This window comes from Falco punctatus (assembly GCF_963210335.1).
Source record: "Falco punctatus genome assembly, chromosome: 11".
Lineage (NCBI taxonomy): Eukaryota > Metazoa > Chordata > Aves > Falconiformes > Falconidae > Falco > Falco punctatus.
The window spans coordinates 6,981,727-7,007,370 of NC_137591.1; the positions used below are offsets into that span (position 1 = coordinate 6,981,727).

The 25,644-nt window shown below is 42.2% G+C and overlaps 1 protein-coding gene across 4 annotated transcripts in view; it reads left to right on the forward strand.

Annotated features, from left to right (window-relative positions):
- LRP8 (LDL receptor related protein 8) overlaps positions 1 to 25,644 on the forward strand; it is a 194,496-nt gene that overhangs the window by 98,804 nt on the left and 70,048 nt on the right. For all 4 annotated transcript variants that reach the window (XM_080406255.1, XM_080406254.1, XM_080406256.1 and 1 more), the window contains one exon: positions 19,590 to 19,712. In XM_080406255.1, coding sequence (XP_080262381.1) covers positions 19,590 to 19,712 — 123 coding nt within the window. The remainder of the gene's footprint in view (positions 1 to 19,589; positions 19,713 to 25,644) is intronic.

Here is a 25,644-nt window from a genome sequence, read left to right on the forward strand (position 1 = left end):
AGAGGTGATTCCTTTGGTTAGATTTCTTCCACGTCCTTGTATCGCACACCACTGAGTGTTTAATTACTGCGTTGCTGTGACTTCAGTGCCAGCTGCCAGCATGCACTCAGCCTCCTAGAGCAGTAGGACAGGCACTCTGAAAGCAGATCTTACTTTATTCTTACATTCAAGACAGTGCTGAAACCATTATTTTTTTATTTTGGTTTTAGTGCTTCAGTAACTTTATGAAGGACTCTTAATTATTGAAGGCGGCATGTTTTCTCCTCAGAGCTACACAGACTTCAGATTTTATGATCTGAGGCTGTTGAACAAGTGGTAAAGTGCACAGAACCTCAGACTGCAAATGCTTCTAACTCAGAGTGACAGAGGCAGGTAAAACTATAAGGAAACTAAGGGTTATGAATTCAGTAATAAGCTGCCAGTCTTCAGCAGTTATTTCTGCATATTTGATTGTTGAGGGATGACATAGATAGGGCTGTATTTAAGTTCTGCTGTGGTTTTACTGAAGTTGGAGTTACAGGGGATGTGCGTTAAGCTTAAGGAGTCTGGTGGAAATTACTGTTTATCAGACCGCCTTTTTTTCTCCTGAGTTGGTCGCTGTTCAGTGCCATTGAGCTCTTCTGATCTTGTCTGCTCGTAGTGGCCACTCCAGTAGTAAAGTGGGTCTGCATGCAAGGTGATCCTTGGAGCTGCTTTAGGCGTTCCTAACTTCTTGTCCTATATTCTAGGTGGTTAGGAGGTTTCAGGGAGTCTCACTTCACTTGGCTGGCTAGGAACCAAATAGGAACCACAGCCACACGCAGCAGGCCCCTGTGCTGCATTTGGCTGGGAGTTGTGAGCTTTCTGTATCGGCTCAGTTCTGCTGTGAAGTGTAGTGTCTCACGAAACCAGGCATAAGTGAGATGACCAATGCAAGTGTGAGATGTGGCCAGACTGTATTACTTCGGTTAAAACTTACAGGTTGATTTGAAATGGGAAAGGAGGGAGAAGGAGCAGACAAGTTGTTTAGGAGATTGAAAGACAGGGAAATTCTGAGGTTTATAACCCCAGTCAGCTGTCAGATTCAAAGATGAAAAGATGGTGAAAGTTATTGGTAGATTCTGAATATCCCACTGATCTAGATGTTCAGCCCCTTGAAAGCCCTGCACCTGGCTTTGGTAGGGCTTGCCCACTCAATGGGCCACTTCTGACAGTGGTGAATAACTGGGAGTGATCTTTTGGAAAATTTGAGTTCTGTATCTTCAGGGTTTTTATTACTTTTAATTATAACGTTGCCATCAAGGAATGGGTAATTGCTCAGCAAATTTGGCCTGAAACCTGTTCATCTCTCCTAGCTTTGGTGACCACACGAGGTAAGAGTCACTGCAAGGTTTGCAGGGGAAGGCCCGTGTGGCACAGCCGATTCAGCACATTGTCATTAGAACTGATGACTGTCATACTCTGTTGTACTGCTCTTCACCAGTTGCACTTGACATCCAATTAAAACTGGGCTCACGTAGCCCACCGTGTAGCTCACATAGCCCAGCATGGCAGTTTGATCCCATTTTTGTCTTCTTTTGAGTTGTCACTAAAAAACCTAGGTTTCCATCAAATCCACTGTTACGATGACCACTGTGTGCTGGTACATCTGCACTTCTTGGCTCCTCGCACAAGCAGCAAAGGCTCCAGAGCTTACAGAATTTGGAGAAATACAGTCTAATGCTTTTACTGTCAAGTTGAACGTCCACTGAGTTGGATTTTATTTGAAAACTGTAAATTTTTTGTGTGTCTCTGACATCTCTTGACTCTGTGCTATGAAACCCTTGGGGTCCTCTCCAATTAGCATACCTTGGCATCTTTGGGCCAGCCAGCAACACATGTGGTAGGTTCTATAAAATATTTTTCTGAGTGTTCGTGAAATGTGAGACACAAAGAGAGTTCCCTTTATTTTTTTAAATAAACTCTTCTGGGTTTTAATCAGTTGTGCCCAGGTGGGCAAGTAAAGGCCTAACAACAGGAGGTTGTATCTCACATTGTGTTCTACGTAATAATCAACATCTCAAGTGATTGTAGCTGCATGGAAAATTTGCCACCAGGTTTTGTACTCTAACAGAGGCTCCTGCCTGGTCATACAGACTATCCCAACAGTGATTTAACCTGGCAGAAGAATGAGAATTTTTACTTAAAAGCTGCACTTTATTAATCTGGTAGAAAGGACTTCACCTTAGCAAAAGGAAAGGTGGAACAAAGTGGTCAGACTCACATGGCCTTGCTTTTGGCACTCTGCAGTTGAGCTGCTTGCACTTAATACTTTAATCAATAATCCTCTTGTAGCCAAGCACTTCACTTGATAAAGTGTCACTGTAAGAGGTAAAATAAAGGTGCGTGAACACTTCAGCAACACCCAAGCAGCTGTGTGAGCTGTGGACAGCAGGACTTCTGTGCTGGCTTTCATTTGCGTGGGGGATCTGCAAAGCTGCCCGAAGGTCCAGACCTCCAGACAGGAATATTTCAAGACTCTTGCTGGAGGAATATGAAGCCTAATAATAAATTTTATTTGTCCACCCCTAACACAACAAGTAACAACTTAAATGTCTGTTGATGCTATTTGCTTCATATATTCATATATTCAGGCTGTTGATGATGGTAGCCAAGTGGTTTATTTCACTTATCTATCTTTCTCATTCTTACTGCCCCACTGCTTGTTCTCGACAGATCCAGTTTAGCAAGCTCCCATCAAAATGCAGGGCTGTGGGGTTTGGGGTTTTTTTTGTGGTGTGGTTTGGTTTGATTTTTTTGAGGTGAGAGGGTTTGGGGTTCAAACCTTGTTCCCTTCAGTCTCTGAGCTTGTCATACATCTTAAAGTTCTTAGTTATGTTGCCTAAATACTTATACTTCTATTTGCTGGTTGTGCTTGGTTTATTAGCATTTTTGCAAAACAGTTTGTGCATCCAAAGCATTGTCTTTAACACTCAGATTTTTAAGATTGCCTCATCCATCAGTGCCAAAGGCAAAAGGAGGTGTATTTCTTTTTTTCTTCTTCTTCCTTCTTTTCAGTTGTTGGGAAAAAAACCCAATGGAAATGTACAGTTCCAGGACTGTTTATAACCAGGCATCTCTTGGCACCCCAAGCTGCCTGGCTTTTTTACATGTAAAGTTTTGCCCCAACATTGGGACTTATTTATAGCTGATATCCAGGACGAGAAGTCGTCAAAGAAAAAGTGATGTTTCCTAGGGAATGAGAAGCCCTCATCTGGCACTCATGAATTACAAGGCTGAACTTCTTAATGTGTGTCTCCTCCTCCTTTTGCTCCGTTTTGTTGCTGCCTTCAGTAACATTTTCCCTGACTATAGTACCATTGACTCCTGTGATAGTTTAATAGTTTCTGCTGTTTACACAGTTGTCACTTAAATTGTTGTGATTTAAATTTGCATGCAGAGTTGGTAAGTGCTCAAAGTTTATGGTGGTACCCCAAAAGTAATTTGTATTCTGGTTGCTGGAGTTGTCTTGGCAACGCCTAGGTGACTGGAAACCATTTGCAGAGGGGAAGTTTAATTCTGATATTGCTCACCGGCCCTGATTCTGTTGGTGACAGGCTGGATGGTGTTCAGTAGTTACAAAACTTTTGAACTTTACCTTTTAACCATAGTCTTCATAGGGTCTTACCTGTGTTGCTATTTACAGAAGAGTTTGGAAGAACAGAAATATTATATTCCTCTGCTTGTTCCTTAGTTTCTGACATGCTGAGTTTGGGGATGTTTTCCCTCCTGCTGGAGGCAGAATTCTCACCCCTGAATCTCATTTTTTGGTTCTGATGCTACTTCTTAGTTTCTAGAGGGTACTGATAGCTGGGGGGTACAAATAATTTGCTGCAGTGGTAGCCATGCAGTATCGCCAGTATATGTGATGTAACAGACTTAAAAGATAACTTAAAAATTCGTGTTGAATTAAAATTATACACCTAGATTGATGTTTTAGTGTATGGTTAAGTTTGGGGACTCAGAAAATTAGTGAAGTATTGCAGGTTCAGGACTCCATACTCTAGTGGCTAGGCTTTTAAAACTCTTCTTTTGAACAGTCTGAAAACATATTCTGACTTTCTTGTAGAAAGCATCTGGCATCTCATTCTGGTTGTCCTGGATAAAAGTGTTAGTACTTTATCACCTACAAGGACCCAGTACAGAATGGGCAATCCTGGAAAAAAAGATAAAACATAATAAAACAGTCAGCTTGGAGACATTTTTATGGTCACTGATCTCATATAAATCCATTCATAACTGTTCTTATGAAAATCACAGTGATAAAATGCTTAATCAGGAGCCAAATATTGATACAAACTCCTGTGTTTCTGAGCTTCTTGTGGTAAAAGACACCTCTGCTGTAGTATATCTAAATCTGGACTTAAATAACATCAGTGCACTACTGCAATACATCTTGGTGAAAGAGGCTTTTAGAGCTAATCTGAATTATAGTAGCTATAGTGACTTGAGAGCGGGTAAGCCATTTCTCACACCAGCTGAGGGCATGGTGCAGGTAGGGGGGGTATTTGGAATTACAGACCGAAATCTGTGGAGCTGCTTCAGCATCATGTAAGAAATGCTTTCTCTGCTTTTTGCTTGCCTTTCCTATTGTGAATGAAGCACTGGAGCATAAGGCCAATATCTGCTTCTGTATTGCTGAAAGAAAGCTATTAGGCTTTTATAGAGGCTTATTTTCACAGTTTTCTCCTTTTTATGTCTCATTAGAGATGGTTTCTATGGGCTTTACACAGGTAAGTCACTGGCCTCATGAAAAAGTGAGAAACACATGGAAGGGATGGGGGAAAAGTAATAATCATTGGGAGGATTATATGTGTGAATGTCTTGAGCTTATGGTGCTTGATCTTTCAGCAGTGTTCATGTGGGACTCCCTAAGCAGAAAAAGTTCACTGTTCCATAGACCTTTATGTTCCTTTCATTCTCATAAAACACACAGAATCATAGAACAGTTTGGGTTGGAAGGGACCCTTAAAGGCCATCTAGTCCAGCCCCCCGCAGTGAGCAGGGACATCTTCAACTCAATCAGGTTGCTCAGAGCCCCATCCCCTGACCTCGAATGTTTGCAGGGCTGGGGCATCTACCACCTCTCTGGGCAACCCGTGCCAGTGTTTCACCATCTTCACTGTAAAAAAAAATTTTTTCCTTATATCTAGTCTGAATCTGCCCTCTTTTAGTTTAAAAACATGACCCCTTGTCCTATCGTTACAGGCCCTGATAAAAGGTTTGACCCCATCGTTCTTATAAACCCCCTTCACGTACTCAAAGTACTCAATAAGGTCTTGCTGGAGCCTTCTCTTCTCCAGGCTGAACAACTCCAGCTCTCTCAGCCTTTCCTCATAGGAGAGGTGCTCCAAGCCTCTGATCATCTTCATGGCCTCATCTGGACTCGCTCCAACAAGCCCATGTCTTGTACTGAGGGGCCCAAAGCTGGATTTCGTACTACAGATGGGGTCTCATGAGAGCGGAGGGGCAGAATCTCCTCCCTCGCCCTGCTGGCCACGCTGCTTTTGACGCAGCCCAGGATACAGTTGGCTTTCTGGGCTGCGAGCACGCATTGCTTGTCCAGCTTTTCATCCATCAGTACCCCCAGGTCCTCCTCAGCAGGGCTGCTCTCAGTCCTTCTCAAACACCTTTGGAAATCAGTTCAAAGACACAGTAGACTTTGTTATGCTTGTCAGTCATACCTTTTAATGTATGTTTTAAAATGCTTTTTTCTTACAAAGTTAAGAGAATTGCTGATGAGCGTGACTACTTAATAATGGAGTAAAAAAAAGAAAAAATATTTCTCAAAATAGAGACGATCGGTCTGCAGCTGATGCTGCTGTATCAGTGATGTGGGGGTTGCTTATTAAGTAAGTTAAACTACACATCCTCTGGTTTGCTTTGGGATCACTTTGTTGGTGGTGTTTTGCCACAAAGCACTAACGAGTGAACTGCTGTTAAGATGAAAGGCAGGGTGCTGCATCCACCTAGCCCAGTTGCATTTGGCTGGAAGGGGCTTAGTTTTTTAAATCGGGGGAAGACTGTTCATCAACATCTCCTTGCACAAAGGGGGAGGGTTGTTTGTGTTTAGAGGCAGCAGGCAAATTGGTTTCTCTTTGTCTTGGCTTTCCTATGCTATTGCCTTGCAACTCCTCCATCTCCAGTGAGAGACTTGCGGTTTCTTTGTTGCTTCCTGCTCATTTCCATGGCAGCTGATTGCACCATGGCAGGCCCAGGCCGAATGGCGCCGCGTGGACAAGCTGCAGGGAAGGAAACAGCCAAGTGTGGGAGCAGAGGAGAGCAAGAGCAAGAATGGAGCCTGTCGCTAGGACTGACTGTATGTAATTGTATAAATTCCATCAAGTGCATCCCATGGTTTCAAGCCCCTGGAAGCTGTAAATAATGTGTTTTAATTAACGGGTTGCCAGGAGCTTTAAAGGAAATCAGATTGGACTGAGGGTTGCAGAATTCGGCAGCTGTAGTGGCTGGAGTGTACGTGCGGTTTGACTAACTGCGGGTTGTTCGTTTTATTTTAATTAAATGACTTAAAGCTGAAAGCTCCTGCCATCCTCACCTGGGTACTATTGAAATCTGTGAAGTACAGAGCTGGGGAATTGGACAGAACTGGTTGACAATAACAGCAGAGGAGGCTTTGTCTGAAGGATGTGCAGGGCTGTTACTTCAAAGTCATACGAATCACAGCATTTCCTGTATTGTATTTCTTTGTGTGATCCTTCTGGTTTGGGTTTTGCATTTTCTGCACATCCAGCTTGATTGGTGGTAAACGAGAGAAGCCTTTTGTTCCTGTCCTGTGTTAGCTGAGCTTTACGGCTGGCAGGTGAAAAGCATCAGAGGAGCAGTTGCTCTTTGCAAATGTGTAAAGTACTTTGGAGTTACATGTGCCGTAGCTGCGCAGTACAAGTGAATCGTATAGCTATTTGGTAACTCATTTGGCTGCAGAAATGAGAAGAATGAGCAGTGTAACAGGCTCTGAAGGTGTGTTTTTAATGCCTTTCCCCATGAGCATGTCCCAGCACAGCCAGAGTTAGAGACTGTCTGTCTCTTTGCCTCAGTTTTCCTCTGTACGCAGTGAGGTTCGTGGTGCTGCCCTGTGATGTGGAGATGTGGCGGAGAGGAGATGTCTGAAAGATGGGAGCTGTGCCAGGAGAGGTGGTAGGGCACAGGTACCTCAGACGGGTAGGTAAAAGGGTAATGTTGATCCCTGGTGTGGCCTGGCTTATCGACAGTCTGCCTGCTGCTCCCCCATGACCTCAGTTCACGGCAACTCGAGAGTAAGGGGAAATGTGCCCACTAAAAATGTTGACATGGTTCCACCATCTGCTTCTACTGTATTAACGTTCCTGACTAATTGCATGTGTGATGCTGTGCCACATGGTAGCTTTGTTCTTTGCATCAAAAGACAAAGCGTCTTTGTGCTTCCTGTGGACCTTTGAACCCCGCTTGCCATTGAAGGCCCTGTCAGTGTGACACAGTAGCTGTTGATGTCTTCTTGCCTTGATGATTAGAGAGCTCAGAATAAGTACACTTGGTCATACTTGTTAATAGGTTAAAGGGTATTGTTGCATGCATCATAATTTCCATGTTGTGCCTATTCATTTCCCATCCCCAGGGTACTGGTATTTAATATTGCAATGCACAAAAGCATTTGACAACACACAATGATGGGTGAAGAGATTTGTGCTTGAATGGAAAAACCGCGTGACCGATGCCTAACTCTTAACCTGACCACTTCACTTAATGTAAGGCAAGAGACCATCCGCTCATGCTTCCTGGCAGAATATTAATAGACGTTTGTTTGGCGCTGTTCCGCCGTAACAGACTTGGATCAGAGGATGAACCTGCTGTTCAGTCTGAAACGATGCTGGCTTTGGAGACGTTTTTGAAAATGCTTTTGTGTGCAATTCCTTACAATTCCCAGAGCTCTGACTCAGTGGTCTTAAAAAGCAAGATTCCTGGCAAATTATCACTGGATGCAATTCATGTCATCTTTACAGAGCTGTAGAAAAGGTATCTTCACAGGTACACACACAGGGACTCTGTGGCGCTGGTCTGACTAAAGATCGCTAAGAACCAGGGTCTGCGTGTTGGGAGTTTTTTTCATCACCTTGGATGTTCCTTATGTGTTGCTACCCAGTTAATTCAATGCGTGTTTCTATACCATACGTATTGGTATGGCATAGGAATGCTTTTCAGTAGTGTTTATTATGGTACAGGGGTTTTCTATTTTTTTTCTCTGTGGCTTACCAATTGCTACTTTCCATTTTCTGTTTCTGTTTTTGGTGTCTGAAGCTGTTAAAGAATTTGGGACAATAAATGTATGGTCAGAAAGGGGAACTTTTCATAATCCCAGAAATACATATTTACTCCATAAAGTGCCATAATTTTGCTAAAATAAAATCAGATAGAAAAAGAGGATAAAGCTAAAAACGCTGGATTAAGTCTTTAGAAAAATCCCTGCTCCTTTCATTGCATTCATTCTTATAAGACCACAGTGGGTATTTTAATTGTAGCATTTTAGCCTCCCAGAAAAGGAAACCATGGCATGTGGGTTTAACTGTATAGAGCATTTCTTGCATTTTTCACCCTGCAACTTATTGATTAAAGTAGGAACAGGAGACAAAGAGCAAACATTGATCCAATATTAAACAACTGGACCACATATAAAAGTAGCAAAAAACATGGTGTTTCTAATAAAATAGTAAATGCAGGAGAACCAGGCAAAGTAACAGCTTCATTTCACCTGCTGTTGGCTGCCAAACAGAATGCTCACCTGTGTTGCTACACTTGAAATTCCCTAATGGGGAGCACAGACCCATGTTGCCTTTCCCTACTGGCCACCCATGCAGATTTGTACACAGAACTGTCAATACCTTCTTGGTCATCCCATGTCTGTTACACTTCTCTTGTCCCCTCTCCCGGTTCCCTACCTGCAGAAGGCATCCTTTTGCTACTGAGAGGATTGAGTCCTCAAGTATGTGATTCAGGTCATTGATCCTGACTCCTGAAGGGCCTTTGGGTTTGTTGGTTGTTGCTTTTTTTTTTTTTTTTTTTTTTTTCCTCTCCTCTCTTTCTTGTTTTGTTAGGGATTGTGAGTTTTGCACTGAGTTCTGCTGAGTTTCCAGCAAGTCATTAGATTTGGGTAATTTATATTACAGGTCAGAGATACCTGGGCCGTTGGCAGCTAGTGCATTTTTGAGAATGTGTGTTTGTTTGTAGGAATGTTGTCAGTGTGTGTTTTACCGTGCTTACAAACACAGAGCTTGCAGGTGTAAATACCAGGTTACTGTTTTTGCACACAGTTGTAGTAACAGTATGCAGCCTGGATCCATGCCAAGTTTTGCAAAACAGGGCTTAAATGGTATATATTTCTCTTCGGTCTGTTTTTAGGCTGAGTTGCAGAGGAAGTGACTTTGTCTGCAATTTTGGGCATTCCCAGTGTGTAATCACACTGCTCTGCTTTCAGTGGCAAAGGTGACTGGTGAAAATTTCTGCTGCTTCCTGGCAGATGTGTTTTATGCTCTTGCAGCCCATGTTGGCTGAGCGATCTGGGCTGCAAAACGTGCACACAGCTGTGCAAGGGCAGACTCTAGCAGTGAAGCAGCAAACTTGCAGCCGGGGTTAAGGACTGCCAGAAATGCCTTCACGCTGATTTTAACCCCAGGGTAGATCAAGCAACTGCTTTGAGAGCATGACAGGAGTTTGTTGTAACTGGGTCTGCACAGAGTTCAGGACTCCTGGATTTACCTCTTGCATGCAAACTTGAGTTTCAGCAAACTTGGTGTGAAATTCTGCTGAAGGTGTCGTGTTTTGCTTTGGTGTACTTTAACCTCACAGTATGTACAGTAAATTCAGGCAACAAGAACTTAAATGCTGCATCTAAGCTGTGAAAAGCAACTTCTGTGACATGGTGTCTCCCCTATAAACCCCCGTGTTGTAATGTTTTGATATGACAGCATAACCCAGGCAAGAAGTAGCAGCCTTTCAGTCTTTTGAGGCATTCTTTGCCATCCTCTGCACTGGCTCAGAGATTTTTATTACCACCACCTATGAAAAAGAGTAATACTTTAAAAGTATCAAATAGAGCAGAAATCTTAAGTAGAGACTGTATAGGGAGGCCCTCCTTTTCCTCGTATCCCTTCTCAGTCCTGTCTCACTTAGTGACGAGTTGCATTCACATGTCTTAGTCTCCTCCTTTCTCTCCTTTTCCTGAATAACTGATGGTGAATTTATCCTAGAAGTACAGCTGTTCTTTTTCCCTGGTACCTGTCTGACAAGTAGGTAGAAATTAGAACTGCTCTGTGAACTTAAATAAAATTCTGCTTTTCTGCTTTAATACATTTGCTAGCAGAAATGGCCAGTATGTTTTGACCTTGGGAAGCCTGGCTTTTTTTCATGGGAGGGTTGATTGTTTAACCTCCCCGCGGAGAGGGATAGCCATTAATAATTTAGGCGTATGGAGACTTTTGGAGCTCCAGGGACTGCAACACACTATCAGCCTTGCTGAGGAGTCCAAGGCTTGTAATCGCTCCCAAGTTTCAGAGTCTGGGGAGTTTTTCACTGTTTGCACGTTTCTGTTCAGCAATGTTTTCATATCTCTGTTGAACAGCAGTATTTGTAGGTGCCTGCTTGAAGCACGTAGTTGACTTAGGCTGAGTTTTGTAAAACCTATATTGAAAACAGACATCAGAGGGTGTCATAAAAACATCTGCGTCCAATTTTGCACAGAGGTCACTGAGGCCAATAATTATTCATGGACTTTGGTGATGTTTCATCAGTGTAGAATATGGCCCCTAGTGTTTGATTCCCAGAAATAGAAAGACAGAATAATGTCAAGTGCCTCATGAGGAATTTGCAGACATTCTTCATTGTGAAATAACATACACGTAGGTGCCACCCAAGAGCTTGTGTCTTGCAACAATGTCTTGCTGCTTGTTAAAAGAAAGCAAAACAAAACCCAGACCAAACAGACAAAGCTGGCAATTCCGTCAGCAAAAATCAGTGCATATGAGTTTTAGTCAAAGAAATATTTAGAAGCTGGAAACTAGGAGCATACCAAATCCTTTGAAGAGGTTGTGATTGTAGCAGTGTGGAGTTCTGGAAACATGTTCAACTTCTGCAGCAGTGATGGCTGCTGTTTTCTTTAAAGAGGAAATTTTGGCTTGACCTTAAGATAACTGCTCTAGCAGATGTGGCTGAAAGATGTGGGTCAGATCCTTGGCTATACCGTGGATTTGCTGCATGACTTCTGGCATGTCATTTAATGTCTCTGTGCCCATGTGCCTGCAACCGAGGACATGCACAACTTGCACATTTCAAGTTCTCAGATCTCTTAGGAGGAGCAAGTTTTCTGATAGTCCTTTCATACAGTGCTACCTTGCATAATCTTTGTCGTAATAGAAATTACATTTTCTGAAACGTGGCCCTGTCTGTATGCTTGCCAGCCTCCTTGTCACTGTTGCTGCTGTATGAGGATAAGTGTCAGTGAGATTTTGTCGGTGAGCGTGTTTTGGCACTGAATGGCAGGTACTTTTTCACACCTGCCAACTTGTCACATTGTAGTGAGGTTGATTGGTAGCATCCAGAGGTGACTGCAGGCTGGACAGGGTTGTCAACCTATTTCTGAGCAAAGCTGGGCATGTACTTAAGATGCTGGTAGGAATATCTGTCCCTTCTCCTCCTTCCTCTGCACAAGGACACGATTTTCCATTTTACAAGTAGAATGTGGGGGGGGGGAGGTTGGTTGGTTTTCTTGTGGGCTTGTTGTTTGGGGTTTGGTTTTGGTTGGTGTTTGGTTTTTTTTTTTTTAATTCTGGAGACTTGAACACTGAGGTGATGTGGGTTCCTGGAGAATGGCAATGAAGAAATTGTCACAAAACCTCATTTTGTATAGCTTAAAAGATCACTGATGCTTTACGAGTGGATCTTAAAAAAAACTGAGAAAGCTGAAGGAAAACTGGAGGGAGCAGATGTTGGAGGGAGCCTTGCCCGAAGGAGTGTGGAAGCATGTTCCTCTGAAGTGAGGCAGCACTTGAGCTCTCTGCCTGGGCTGTTCCCAGCTGCAAAGAGAAGCTGCTTCCCAAGAGAAAGCCCCAGAGCCCTGCCAAAGCCTTCAAACTCCAAAGGAGAACTTGTCTTGAATACCCAAGTAGTACATTTTACAGACCTCTAATGCCCTTGAAGGAGCACACCAGTCCAAGTGGTCATGTTGTCCTTGAACCCTCTTCTGGGATTCCTGCTTTTCCTGCTGGTAAAGCTTGGTTTGTAGGGACAAACACTGCATTCATTAGAGCAGCTTGTATATTTGGCAAAAAACAGAGCAACTTTTGAGCGTACAGACCCTTCTTGAAGTCTGAAATGGCAGCAGCAACCTGAGGAGGATATGTTGGGGAAACATTTTGTTCAGTTTTGGCCTTGATTACATGAGTAAATTTAGCAACAAAGGCATGGATTTGTTAGTTGAAGTCACTTTAATTTCATACGTGAGAACAAACTGCTGTTTCAGCATTGTGTGTTTTCCGTAGCTTTCCATAGCTGCAATTGGGTGCTGCCATTTTCCTCACATTAAACTCGGCATTAAACATGAAAATGTATTTAAATAATTCTAAATAGGAGGCTTGCACATACTACCATTTAAAGTGCACAAAGGTGGATACCTTTGATATTAATGAAAAATCACAGGTGACATCTCTTTCTCCTTCTAATTTAATTGATTTGATTGATCAGAGGGACTAGTTTAGACTCAGCAGCTGCATGTTTTGGTTACTGTAATAGCAGCTTCAAGCAGTCATAAACCCTTTGACTAGGTTTTTGTCAATTGGGCATTGTTTTCTGGGGCCAGTTCAGGGGGTCTTGGGGAGAGGTTTCTTTAAAATGTGTTTCATGTGTAGTATCAAAGGGACAGTGGTCTGTGCCTGAGCACTGGCTGTTTGAGGTGATCTGATTAATCTTGCTTTATTAATGTAATTGCCTGCTGAGATGGCAGCATCAAAAAAAGTGGCCAGATTCAGCGAGTTAAATATTTCCTTTCATTACTTCAAGGTGTCCTTAGTTGTCTGAAAATTAAACTGACTTGACGGTCCACATCCACTAGGATTTACTGACATTTCAACCCTCGAATCCTATCTGTTGCCATTTTGTAGCTGCAAACCAGCACATTCCTGAGATTTCCCATGCTGAGGATTTGGCAGCACGGGGCTGTAGCCCTGGCAGAGGTGCTGCTGGCGGAGTTGGGTTGCCAAGATGTGGTGTTTGGGTGCCTAAAGCAGGTGCAGCTGGGCACAGCCAGGGCTGGAGTGCCATCCACCCACCTGCTGTGACCAGGAAACCACAGCAGGGTGGACTGTCCTACACTGCCTGGTACACATCCTCCTTTGCAAAATCGATACCATCTTAGTCAACAGCAGAAATTGAGAGTATTCGGGCTGCAGTGCTGTGGGACATAAGCTAGGATTTTCAAATCTCTTTAAGAGGAGATCCTAAGACATCCTTTGGGTATACAACTTGGCCAAAGGATTTGGGATCAATACCACAGACTTTCTTTGAAGGGCAGAGACGCTGACAAAGTATGCGTTTAGGGCTCAGTCTCCTGCTCCAAGAGTTTTCTGGGTTTGGGAGTATTTATACTCCTAACTATATACATATATATATACACACACACATATAGAATATATGTGCATATATATATACACACAATATAGACGTTTCTGGTGAACATAAATTGAATTTTAAAAAAATACATATTTGCTTTCTTATATTGCTAGGAAGTTTTGTTTGGGAGTGGCATTTACAATGTCATGGTGGTCGTGTTTGTGATCAGGAGCTGACTGAAGACAACTCAACTGTTTGCTGTCAAGTTTTGTGTAGCCCAGAATCTCTATCGAGCTGAATGATGATCCCAGCCCCTACCTTTCTCTTGGTAAGCAGAAAACCTCATTGGGCCAAGCAAATGACTCAGCTTGGGTGTATTTTCCTCAGTGTGGGACTAGATTTATTGAGGTCCTTAAGAAGTGTGGAATGAGCCATAATAATAATAATATATTTTGTTCTGGGAGGAGCTAGCTTGTGTCCTGTGTTACACTTCAAGCTGCCATTGGTACCTCACAGGGATGAGTGATGGCGATGATCTGTGTTAGGCTTCTGAACTTGTGTGGTGCTGCTTTTCTTCTCATATGGAGTCTCGACAGCGGTTCTGATAAGCCACTGATCAAAGTTGCCATTGAAGTTTCCCAGCATGAAATGAAACCACATTCTATGAATTTCAATTTCTCTTTCTGGCCTACTATCATCTTCCCATTCTCACATCCTACGGTGTTGTACTATTTTACTGCTGCAGAAGGATCACAGCACAATTTTCTATTGTATGGCTTTTTACTTTTATTTTATTTTTATAGCAGCTTAGGTGAAACTGGTTTCTGCAAGCAGCCAGCATTCAGCCTTCAAATGAGAACAGATACACAGTTTGATGGGAGCTCTGGTGTTGACTCGGAAGTTAAAGTAGGAGTAGGATCTGTGTGTAGGAATGACAGTAGTGGAGCAAATGAAACCAGTTTTCAATGGTTGTGGTATCTGGAGTTTTCTGGGCATTTGTTTTTTAATCCCTAATTGCCTTCTTCCCTCTGCAATAAACCTACCATGGGTATGAGATGCAGAAGCTGCACAGCTGCAGCTGGCTGGCAGCACATGCTGCAGACCAGCCCAGTGGCCAGTTTCTGCCCTCATCTGCTTTTGTGGAGCTGTAATTTTGATTGTTCTGTATTCAGCAAACAATTTTACAAAAATTGTAGGAGTAGACTTATGTTTCACGTTTTCCCCCTTTTCAGAATTGTTGGAAATTGGCCAACAGTTACTGAGGAGGAAAAACAGAGAGAGAGGGCAGTCTGAGGGGCCTTCGTGGGTTAATGCTCAAGGATGCACTCTCATCAGCCTAGTTTTCTGTCTGGATACACAATCTAGAGTTTGAACAAAACCCTAAATCTAAAAATCCTATGTTCACAGTCTGTTATTATTACATAGGGTTTCATTTTTGGGGCGGGGAGGAGGAGAAAAATTTGTTTAAACTGTCCTTTACAGGCAAGTTGTAATCAGAAAACGTGCTGTTTTATGTGCTTTTACACCATTGCTGCTGTGGCACAACTACAGCATTTCTCAAAAAACTGTTGATGGTAAGAGAGGAAATACTTTCCCTCTGCTTTTCAGCTGTGTTGGTTTGGGAAAATTAGGAGCAGCAAAAAATGAAGCTATTGTGGAGTGGCGTATTGCTTAGTATTACAGATGTGCAAAATAGGAATAAACAAGAGGCATGAATTGGAAATTGAATCACAGAGGGGCTGGTATTTTATGAGTAACTGTAAAGATGTTCCTGTCCCGTAAAGCCTCTAGAACCAAGGCAAAAGTTAAGTGAGGTTAAATCAAGTGACTGAGGGCTTATGAGGGGGGTGGGAGGGTGTTTAGTTTTGTTAGAAGGGGGAAGAAAGAATCCTGGGCCTTTCAGTTAGATTCAGATAGCTGTTTGGGTTTAGTGTCAGGGATTTCACCTTTCAGAGAGAGAGACTTTTGTTAGAAGACACATCCAGTCCCTGTTCCTAGCCAGGTTTGTTTCTTTTAGTATATATTTATTTCTTCCAGTCTAATTATACGTATCCCAAATGACTGCTTTTTTATTAATTCCCTCTATAAATGTTCGTACTCTAAACCAGTCTCCCTGGGTTTTCTGCTTCTAATTTGCTGTAATGATGAACCCTGAATCCTCACTTGCAGTTCAGGGTAAGAGATGAGTAATGGAAAGGAAAATAACATTTTGCAAAATGAGGGGCTGTGTTGGTTTGATGCAATTTAGTTTAAAATTCAGTGTATTGGAGTATTTTTCTGTCATGGCTGGATAAAGCTGAAGCCTTCTTTTCCCCCCTTGTCTTTCTTCCTGGAGAAGTGAAGCAGGAATGCCTTTCTTTGACCAAGCCTTCCACTGGAAAGCTGCCCAAGCCAGGGCTCATCCGCTATGGGAGCTAAGCCCCTAGGTCAGACGGGCGCAGAGTTCCACCCTGGAGTTTCTGGCATATCTGTCCAGCTGCACATGTGAGAAAGGAAAAGCAGATACCAAAGGCAAATCAAGCAAGAGTCAAAAGAAAGGCAGTCTCTTTGGTGTCACTCTCTGCATCCGAGCAGGGGAGAAGATGAAAGGCTCTGTGTATGCTTCAGTAGCCTTCTCTATTCTTGTTCCAGGTATTGGTTTGCCCCCCGAGGAGCAGAGGCGCAGGGATGCTGTGACTACTTACTCTTGTTTGTTTATGTTCATTTTGAAGAGACATGTGAATGGAGCTGCCTGGGCTGCTTACGGCAAAGGAAATGGATCTCGGGGGAACAATTAATTTTGCTTGGCTACTTCTGAGCCAGGTGAAACCATAAAATGAACCTGTGTCCTCCCCATTGTCTAAAAGGGATGTATTTATTTATTTTACATTTTAATGCACCACTGACAATTTATGGCGTGAGCCTCAATGAATTTTTAATAGAGAATTGATAGAAAAAAGCTGTATAACATGAGAGATTAATAGAAAAGGTTATCGGATTTGAAAAAGGAAAAGGAAGAAAAAGACAGAGAGCTGATATTTCAATTAACTGCTCCCTGCCTGTGTTGTGATCCCAGAGACATGATGACTGAGTGCCAGAAGGTGAATCTGCTTGGAAATAGAGTGATTCCAGTTTTGTATTAGAGGTGAGAAATGAGATAGTGCTTCAGTATTCTCACAGTTTGAATAATCTGGGTTGCTGTTCGCAACACAGAGCAGAATTTATTGGAATTAAGACAGTCTGCAGATCATAATGCAATGTGTTGGAGAGTAATAGTAGTAAAAAATAATAACAAATAAAATATAGTATATAAAATGTAAATAGTAAAAAGCAGAAACGGAAAAAAAAAATAGCAGAAGGAAAAAAAAAATAGCAGAAGTAAATATAATGATCATGGAAAGATTTGCGCTCCCCCTCCCTTAATCCTGCTCCTTTAAGAGATTAGACAGCTTGGATTCAAACAAAGGACCAAATGCATTTCTATCCTGCTGATCTATCTGGCATGGGACTGTCGGGCCTTTGGGTGGGTGTGCAGACGGGGATAACACTTCTTGGTTAGGCCAATGCTGATGAGCGGTTGTGCCCAACTTCATTTTGCAAAGAGGAGCTGCAATAACGCCTTCCAAATGACACCCCGGGACTGTCAATAGTGCTTTTCTCCCTCTTTTGTGAATCCTGGCAATCTATTAATTGTGCTGCCGAAGAGCAGTGTCAGGGGAACAAAGTAATCAGTGCCACCATCTGCTGTGAGCAGGTTGGCCATGTTGAAGGGAATGCCTGTTACGCTCCGCTCTGTGGCTGACCCCCTCGCTGATGCTTGCATCCACATGTCCCGGAAATAACAGTGATCAGAGTGTTAGACTGATGGGAAAAGGAGAGGTTTATTTTGAGATGCAAAAAGTAGTCGTATTGCTGTTTGGTTCTCTAGAGAGTAAGTCAAAGGATCGTTTTCCTATGGAAAACAAGACATTAGGGCATTGAGAGAGCTAGTATAAAACTAAATGCCTTTTTAAAATCAAGTTTCTTATGTCTCCAGTATTATACTAGTCTCTGCTTTCTGGATGAACCTTCCCGTAAGAGCAGATACTAACATTTTACCCAGTTAGATTCACAGTGAGCAGGTGAGTGCTCCAACTGGTTATGCATGCATATCCTATCAGTATCTGGTCAGAGCTTCTGACCATTAAATACGTCAGATTAATTAAATCAAACTTGCATTAAATACACCAGAAGGGATGCACGATCACCATTTTCACAAGTTCTGTTTTCTAACCAAAGATGTTCAGGAGAAAGTCTTTTCCCTGTGGTAACAGATGTGCAACATCTTTGAAAGATCCGCTGGATTCTTAGTGTGACTGGTCTCTTGTAAAACTCTTGGTCTGCATCGGGTGGTTGTGTTGTTTGGTTTGGGTTTTTTTCTATATTAGTTCATCATATATGGTTCTGAATGACTGAAAACTGTCTCCCCGCCCCAAATCTGGCCCGTTTAGCAGCAGAAGGGGAGTAAATGTATGTTCTTTTTATAAGCACATCCTGAGAGATTGTACAGCTGCTTAGTGATGCTCTGCAGTGTTTTCCTGCTGGGTGCCTGTTCAGGGAAGCTGCACGTTTTGTGTGTACCAAAAAAAAAAAAAAAAGTACTTGATTTCAGCCGTGCAGACTACCTCAGTACCTCACACAGTAATGCTCCTGTTCCCTGTGTGGGCACATGACCAGTATTTAATGTGGCTCCCTCCCTGACAGCAGCTCATGTAAGAAAAAAAAGAAAGGAAAATAAAAGATCAAACCCTGGAGACTTATTTGTTGTGTTTAATGCTTTGAAAATGTTTGCTGGAAGAAATATTGATGTAGCAATGTTGTGTGCACATGAATTATATCAGAGAACAGCTATCAAGCTCAAACCTCACTGCGAGGGCAGCTAAGCAGTGGAACGGATTGCCCAGGGAGGTTCTGCTGTCTCCATCTTGGGCAGTTCTAAGACTAGACTGGATAAAACCTGGCGTAACCTGGTCAGATCTCAGAGCAACTCCTCTTGGGCAGGAGGTTGGAGCTGATGACCTCCTGAGGTCCTTTACTACCTGAGGTTCCCTGTGATCGTTATTAGGTTGTGAGCAGCTTTGCCGAGGGAAGAAACAAATCTCCCCATCACCACTTTATATGCAAATTGGTCACTAACAAAGGTAGATACCAGCTAGTCATAGGTGTCGCACTTCAAGGGTGAGCCATTGCTCATGACTCTCACGGTGCAGCTGTTCAGTTCCTAACAGAAAAGCTACTCAAGTCACCATTGCAAAAGCGGTGAGTGACTGATGATCGCCTTGATACTGAGGACACGGACTGAAGGGGCCAGGTATCTGTAGATGACTTTTTCTGCTGCAGCTGACTAGTAGTATAGGGTGCTGGTTGTGCTGTGCCACTAGCACAGAGGAATAGACAATTAATTGCTTGAGTTCATGTCTTGCATCTTTTTCAAGCCCTAGATTAATGCAAGCATAGCAAAGAGCACAGAGTGGTTGACATTTAATGAAATGATTTTTAGTGTTTGGAGGAGTGCTTTATGATCATCTACTATGGTGACAGATGAATAGATTGCATAGATAAAAACATTATTATTTAGATTATAGTACTTGGAAGGTGAGACTTGTTTGTCTTACCTGTCTGTAAATCATGCAGCACGCTTCCAGTTCCATGTAGGCAGCAGCTTTTTGTAGTAAAAGCCTTAAAAAATTATTTTGAAGAAGACCATTTGTGGTTTTTGAACATCTGGAAAAAGATATAAAAGAGTGAATCAGCGTTAAAAAGCGGAGGGATAAGAGTTCTAGCGAGAAGAAACACCCATCTTTGATGCTGGTGTAACTCTGTCATGAAGCAGCAATACTGAATGTGAAAGGAATCCTCAGAAAACAGGGTTATCACTATTGTCCTTAGTGGGATTGGATGCCATGGAAGTCTTCTGCACTGCTTATATTCATGCTGAGTACATTTATTTTTTTTTCTTGCAGCAAAGAAAACTTGTGCCGAGTCAGATTTCACTTGTGACAATGGCCACTGCATCCCAGCCAGGTGGAAATGTGATGGTGAAGAAGAATGTCCTGATGGGTCAGATGAATCAGAAGCAGCATGCAGTGAGTAGCACAGAAAAGTGGTATTTCTCAGATGTGTTGTCTTACCACAGCATAAAGAAACCAGTGGTGTTCTTTCTAGCACTTGCAGGATGATCTGCCAACTTTTGCTTCTGTCGGATCAGAAACTGATTCAGGTCATTCAAATCAGATGATTTCCAAACTTTCAAATATACCAGTTTTCCAGACTATGATACAGGTAGTACTGGTGTGTGTTTCTGCCTGTAACGTAATTAAAGACATCTCTAGCTCTGTTACAGTTTATCTGATCATAGAGCTCATGATCAGCAGCAGTGCATGAAGATACACACTCACCTGGGATCAGGCCTTTTGGAAACTTGTATTTGCAGTGGTTTGTATCGTAGGATATTGGGGATTTATCATCACTGCATGTAGTATTTCTGTCATTACAGAGGAACTTTGCAACATTAGAATATTGCTCAATTTTGGGGGGTGAGGGGTGCCTCTGAGAACAAATGAAGAAAAAAGTAGCAGATGAAAAATGAACAATGTAAAATAACTAAAGCAGAGAATATGACAGATGTTAACTGCAGGTAACCCTTTTAAAAAACCCATTGATTCAGTAAGTGAAAGGACATGCTTGATGTTCATGTACCACGTTTGATCTTGCTCGTTTGACTCTCTGAAGAGGTCCATTTGTGCTGCATTGTTCTAGAGCTGTGAAGGGTTGTCTGATGTTGAGTTGAAGGGAATCCCAGGGATATTTTAATGAAAACACTAATTACATAGACTTCTGTTTGTGCACTTACTTATGTCTGCAGGTTTGTTCTTGGGCAGACCAAAAAGCTGGTACAAGCCATTCTGTTGCATTTCTAGTCACGTACTTCACAGATACGTTCCCATGAGTCAGAAGCAGTGTTGGAGCAAGTATTTTATCAGATTTCACCAGAATGGGGCATATAGAGGACTTCAGAATTAACCATACTTTTATTTTTAAGCCTAGCACCACTCCTGCTTTCTCCCCAATTAAGAAAAGATTAATGTGCTTCTCTCGCATAAAATGAATGGAATAATTTTTGCAGCCATGTACAGGCTACAACAAAAAATTACTTCAGTAACTACATTAACATACTTATGAACTGTATTTGTTGGTCTTTCACCCTGCATCCTCCTTAGTCAAAAGCTATTTTTATTAATGCTACTTCCACTACCTGTCTGTCTGGAGGGGGGATGAATAACTCCATTCCCTGCAGTCTCTGTCAGAAAATCTCTTGGCCTACACACAGCCCATGCTATGGTCTCTGACATGCAGCACTAAGATCCCTGATGATTTCTCTTAATCATCTTCCATTTCTTTTCTAGCCATTTCACCTTCCATTTTTCCCCCACTTATTTCATCCTCTGGGGAAATAAGCCTTATAACTTAATATAACTTAAATATCGCAAAAGAGACTTGGCCTGAGCCTCTGATTGTTACAGTACAGGACTGCTGTCCTGAGAGTAAAGTAATTTGTTCAGTTTTGTATGATTATTTGTTTCCTCCCCCCCCGCCCCGCTTGAACAACCTTCCAAGAGACTGAAATCTGTATTTCTGTGGTGGTTCTGCTGTTCTAAAAAGTAGATTGCCCTTGAAACATCTCCCTGCTGCTAATGGGAGTGGGTCAGTGTCACCTTGACGCAGAAATAAGTGTTCCTGTTCTGTGCTATATGCCTAACAGATGAACCAGGAATTCTTAGCGAAAGTAGCAGTACCTGTATGGACCAATATTTAATTTGTTTCTTTAAATAAAAGGACTTTGAAACCAGCTCAAAGACTGTGGCATATAACCATGCCATATTTTGTTTTCTAGCTGTCTCAAGCAGACTTACCATGCTTTGCCTCAGCATAAGATATTTAGGCTTTGTTATGAGTTTTAACCAAAATAGATCAATTTTTGTGTGGTTGATGCTGAACTTGTGTTTCAGCATTCACAGGATGCTTGATGCAAGCCTATGTCTGACTTGTAGCTAGCATACAAGAAAAGCCAATGTTTCTGTCTGTACCAATTAAAAACTTGCCTTCAAATCTTTAAAAATGACAGTAGAATTTTGGAACTTCACTTGTTTTATAGGATTATTCAGATCTGAAGTTTGCACTTCATCAGACGAAGATGAACTAGTTTTAATCTTATGACTATGGATAGTTATAGGCTTTAATTTGTGTGGTGGTAAGGACATTCCTTCCAGATGTTTTATATCCTTGTCAAAGTACGTGTCGTCTCAAAGGCTGATCCGATCTGCTGTGCCAGGAAACAGAATCGATATGGTAATGCATAAGCACAGTGCTGGTTGTGGGGTTAATTCACATATGTTTGCTGGTCTTCCTACTACCACTGGTCAAGACAGCTATAAACCTGGTAGACTATTAAACAAGAAACTGCAGTGTTAGGCTTTGCTTTTAATTTGTACCCTTAATGTAAAAGGCCAAGCTCTTTGTGTGTGCAGATGTTATTTAAAGGCAAAGAAGAGGCTGTAATGACACATACATGTAGTGAGAGGCAAAATGTACAGTGGGATGTTCCTGTATGATCCCTGCCTCCAGCTCCGTTTTCTTTCTCCCTGATGAAAAGGCAACTGAGCTTTCTCGCCGTGGCTGAGGAGTGACTGCAGGCCTCCATGGCAGTCTCATTTTCCCGTTCAGAAATGCAGCACAGCCCTTTGAAGGAGCCTGCACTGCAGAGTTTCTCTAGGGAAGGGGCAGGTTAGGAAATGGAGATTTCTCACCTCTGGCAAGATCAAACTGCTTTATAAAATCAATTGCTTTCAGACAGGCCACACAATTGCCAGCACCTCTGCCAGGATCTAGGGTTATTCCTCAATTAATGCAACACTGGGACATTGTCCATAGCCTGTTCAGGCTAGGGAGATTAAGAGCATTGATAATGCTGACTGTTGCATTTCAGGACTATTCCAGCTTAGAATGTGATGAAAACAAGGCAGTTCCTCTCAACATCTAGCCACCTGGTAAATGGCTTTTTATTTTCTGAATGCTTTTGTGATGTGTGGGGTTTTTTTTAATATGTTTTGCACTCTCTTATTGGTAGTTAGGGATATTGTGTCCCCATCACTAATGTTCAGTTAAAGGTAGCAGTTTGTGGTAATTTTTTTTTTTATTTAAGATAACCCTACTGCAAAACTAAAACAGTGCTTTGCTTTTTCTGTTTCCTAGATCACTGAAGTTGCTCAGCTTTGTACCTAACAATGCCCTCTCTAGGGATGTTATCCATCCCCAGGTGTTCAGGACAGCATGACCTGTCTCCTGTTGGGTAGATAAGATGACATTGCAGCTGGCCTGACTTCTGTTGTGTCTGTGATGTCTAGGGCCTTTTCTGCTATTCATGCAACTTTTTTTTTTTTTTTTAAATTGCATTTCCTTCAAGCTGCTGAATGTGGCTGGGAGCAGTAACTGTAAGGGGATCTTTTGAGTCCCACTGAATTCTCAACTGATGAGATTTGTAGGACTTCTGTTGTGGGTTTTGGTGCTATTTGAAAGTTGATTAGTTTCTAGCATGGGCTGATTTTGGAGAAGATGGTTATCCAGGCTTTTGATTTAAACAGGTCATTATGAATAAGAAACTGCTCATATTTCTGCATTTTTCTTCAAGCCAGATCCTTAACCTAAACATGCTTTCACATATATAGGTTTGTCCAACTGAATTATTCATGTAACATGTGAGTCTCCGCTAAACCTCAGTGTTCTGCCATCTGTCAGTTTTTCAGTGCTATTATCTGGCTGCTGAATTTATTTTGTCTCATTTAATTTATCTTAAGGTTTCAATGAAACGTGTCCCCCTTTTCTGTGAGCAGATCTCTTCAGGGGCATCTTGTGGGCTGGATCTGTTCTCTCTGAAGTCATCTTCAAATATCAGTTGGGGAGAGGGTGTTTATTGTATTTTTTGTTTCTGTGTGGAAGCAGAATGAGCTTCTAAATCAAGACAAGCAAAATCATGTGAACTCAGAAATCAGTGCTATCCACAATGCACAGAAGGGACCAAATTCATAATATAAGAAGTTGTGCTGATTGAGGCTGAGGGAGGGAGGAAAGGGGGAGGAATTTACTATTGAAGAGAAGAAAGTTATACTGAGAAACATACTTAATAAAACAAAATAAATGGGATAGTGGGTAAGAGAGAACAAAGAAACACCATTTAGCTGTGCTGCAGTGGTGCTCCTGCTGGGGAAGTGGAAGAGTTAGTACTTGGACGTGCTGACGTCCAGCCTCGTCTTCCTTGACAAAGCCTTTTTAGCTTCGGCAATTGCCTGAACTAGGCCTCTGTTCAGGGAAGGTTGGCTGCTTGTGTGTAAAGCAAATGAACCACTTTGGCCTTGCAAGGATACGTGCCAAGGGAATAGCTGGGGGAGAAGCCGGCTTGTTGTCCTGTTTGACATCAGCCATTGCTGCTTCTCCCTGCCTGCCGTGAGGGAGAGTCTAGAGTGGGTGCAAAACTGCCAGTGCTGGAAGGTGCTCTGAAATGATAATGGATTTCATCTCCATCGTGCCAGCTTGTTAGTATGCAAGGAGCTCCCCACAGATCATTAAAAAGGGTGGCAAAGTATCTGGAACTTGTAGGAGTAGAGTTAGTGCCTCTGTCAGCGTGACGCCTGCAACTCCCACGTATCTCACCAGCAGCTGTTTGGAGATACACTAAATATTTTTGACCTCAGAGTAGGCTCGAACGGTGAGGATCTTATAGTTGTTTGCTGCAGGGTTATACAGCAGCTTGCCTCTGGCAGCTGCAGGAGATATTTAGTAGCCTACATGTACTCTCCTACTGGAGAGCCCACCATGGTCAGAGCCCTGGATTTATTTTTCATTGCTCTTGCTAAAAGCATCCCAGTGTGGCTTGGTGATCACCCTGAAGCTGTGGTGCAGCCGCTGCTGACATACACAGGGTTTGGTTATGCATACAAAAAGATTTCTCGCTATTTTCCTATCCAGTTTCTTGAAGCTGAGAGAGGGGGAAGGGAAATCATTTTTCTTACTGAGCTAACAGAGACCTCCAGCAAAATGAATGTTATCTACCTAATGCTGTTCCAGCACAGGTACTGAATCATTCTAGTTTTTTACAGGAAGGAAATCTTAAATTTCCCTCTGAAGTATTTTGATTATTTAACCAGTGACTTAAAAAAAATCTCTAGAGAAAAATAAAAATGTGCTCATAAACAGTAAGAGCACTGAGGGAACACAAATTAAAGGGATAGAGCAAGTGAAAATCTAAGCTGGCAAACTCTTGCCTTAGGACATTGTATATATAATGAGATCAAGGAATGCAGGCAGCATAAACTTACCACTTATTTCTTTATGAGATATGTGACATTCTCCTAGTTAAGAGCAGAAATTATTATATGGAAAGGTATAGTAGGGTGTTATGAGGAAGAAAAAGAGAAGGGGAAAGCTAAATTCATACTGTATTTAATAGGGGAATGATTTAATAGGGCAGGTTTAATAAGCAGCAGTCCTGGAAATAGATTTTTCAATGGAATATAAAATTAAATCCTGAATATTGGTTTGAAATACAGTACCAGTTCATGCAGTCCTTTTAACTTTGAAGTACATGTCACGAGCCATTGAGGGAGATGTATCCAGACTTGACAGTTGTATTTTTAATGGGTGTTTTCCATAGTCCTAGGCACTTTGTGTGCTGCTGCTGTGTATGCTGATCTCTCACAGTGATCATTCGGCTCTCGCTTTCTAGTAAGTTGCCCAAATGCAAAATTCTGTAATTATGAGTAGTGGGATGGTATTACTTGCCCCCAGATGTACAGTCCTCTCCTAGCTCTCCATTCACCCCAATTCTTCTTTGATACAGATCTCCTGCATGACTTTAGTTTGGTGGCATTGTTGTGCTTTTGTGGAAAGTGACTTCATAAATTCTCGAAGGGCAGGGAACGGTTTATCCTGGAGGAGGGTGGACTGCCTCATTCAGTTCATCGC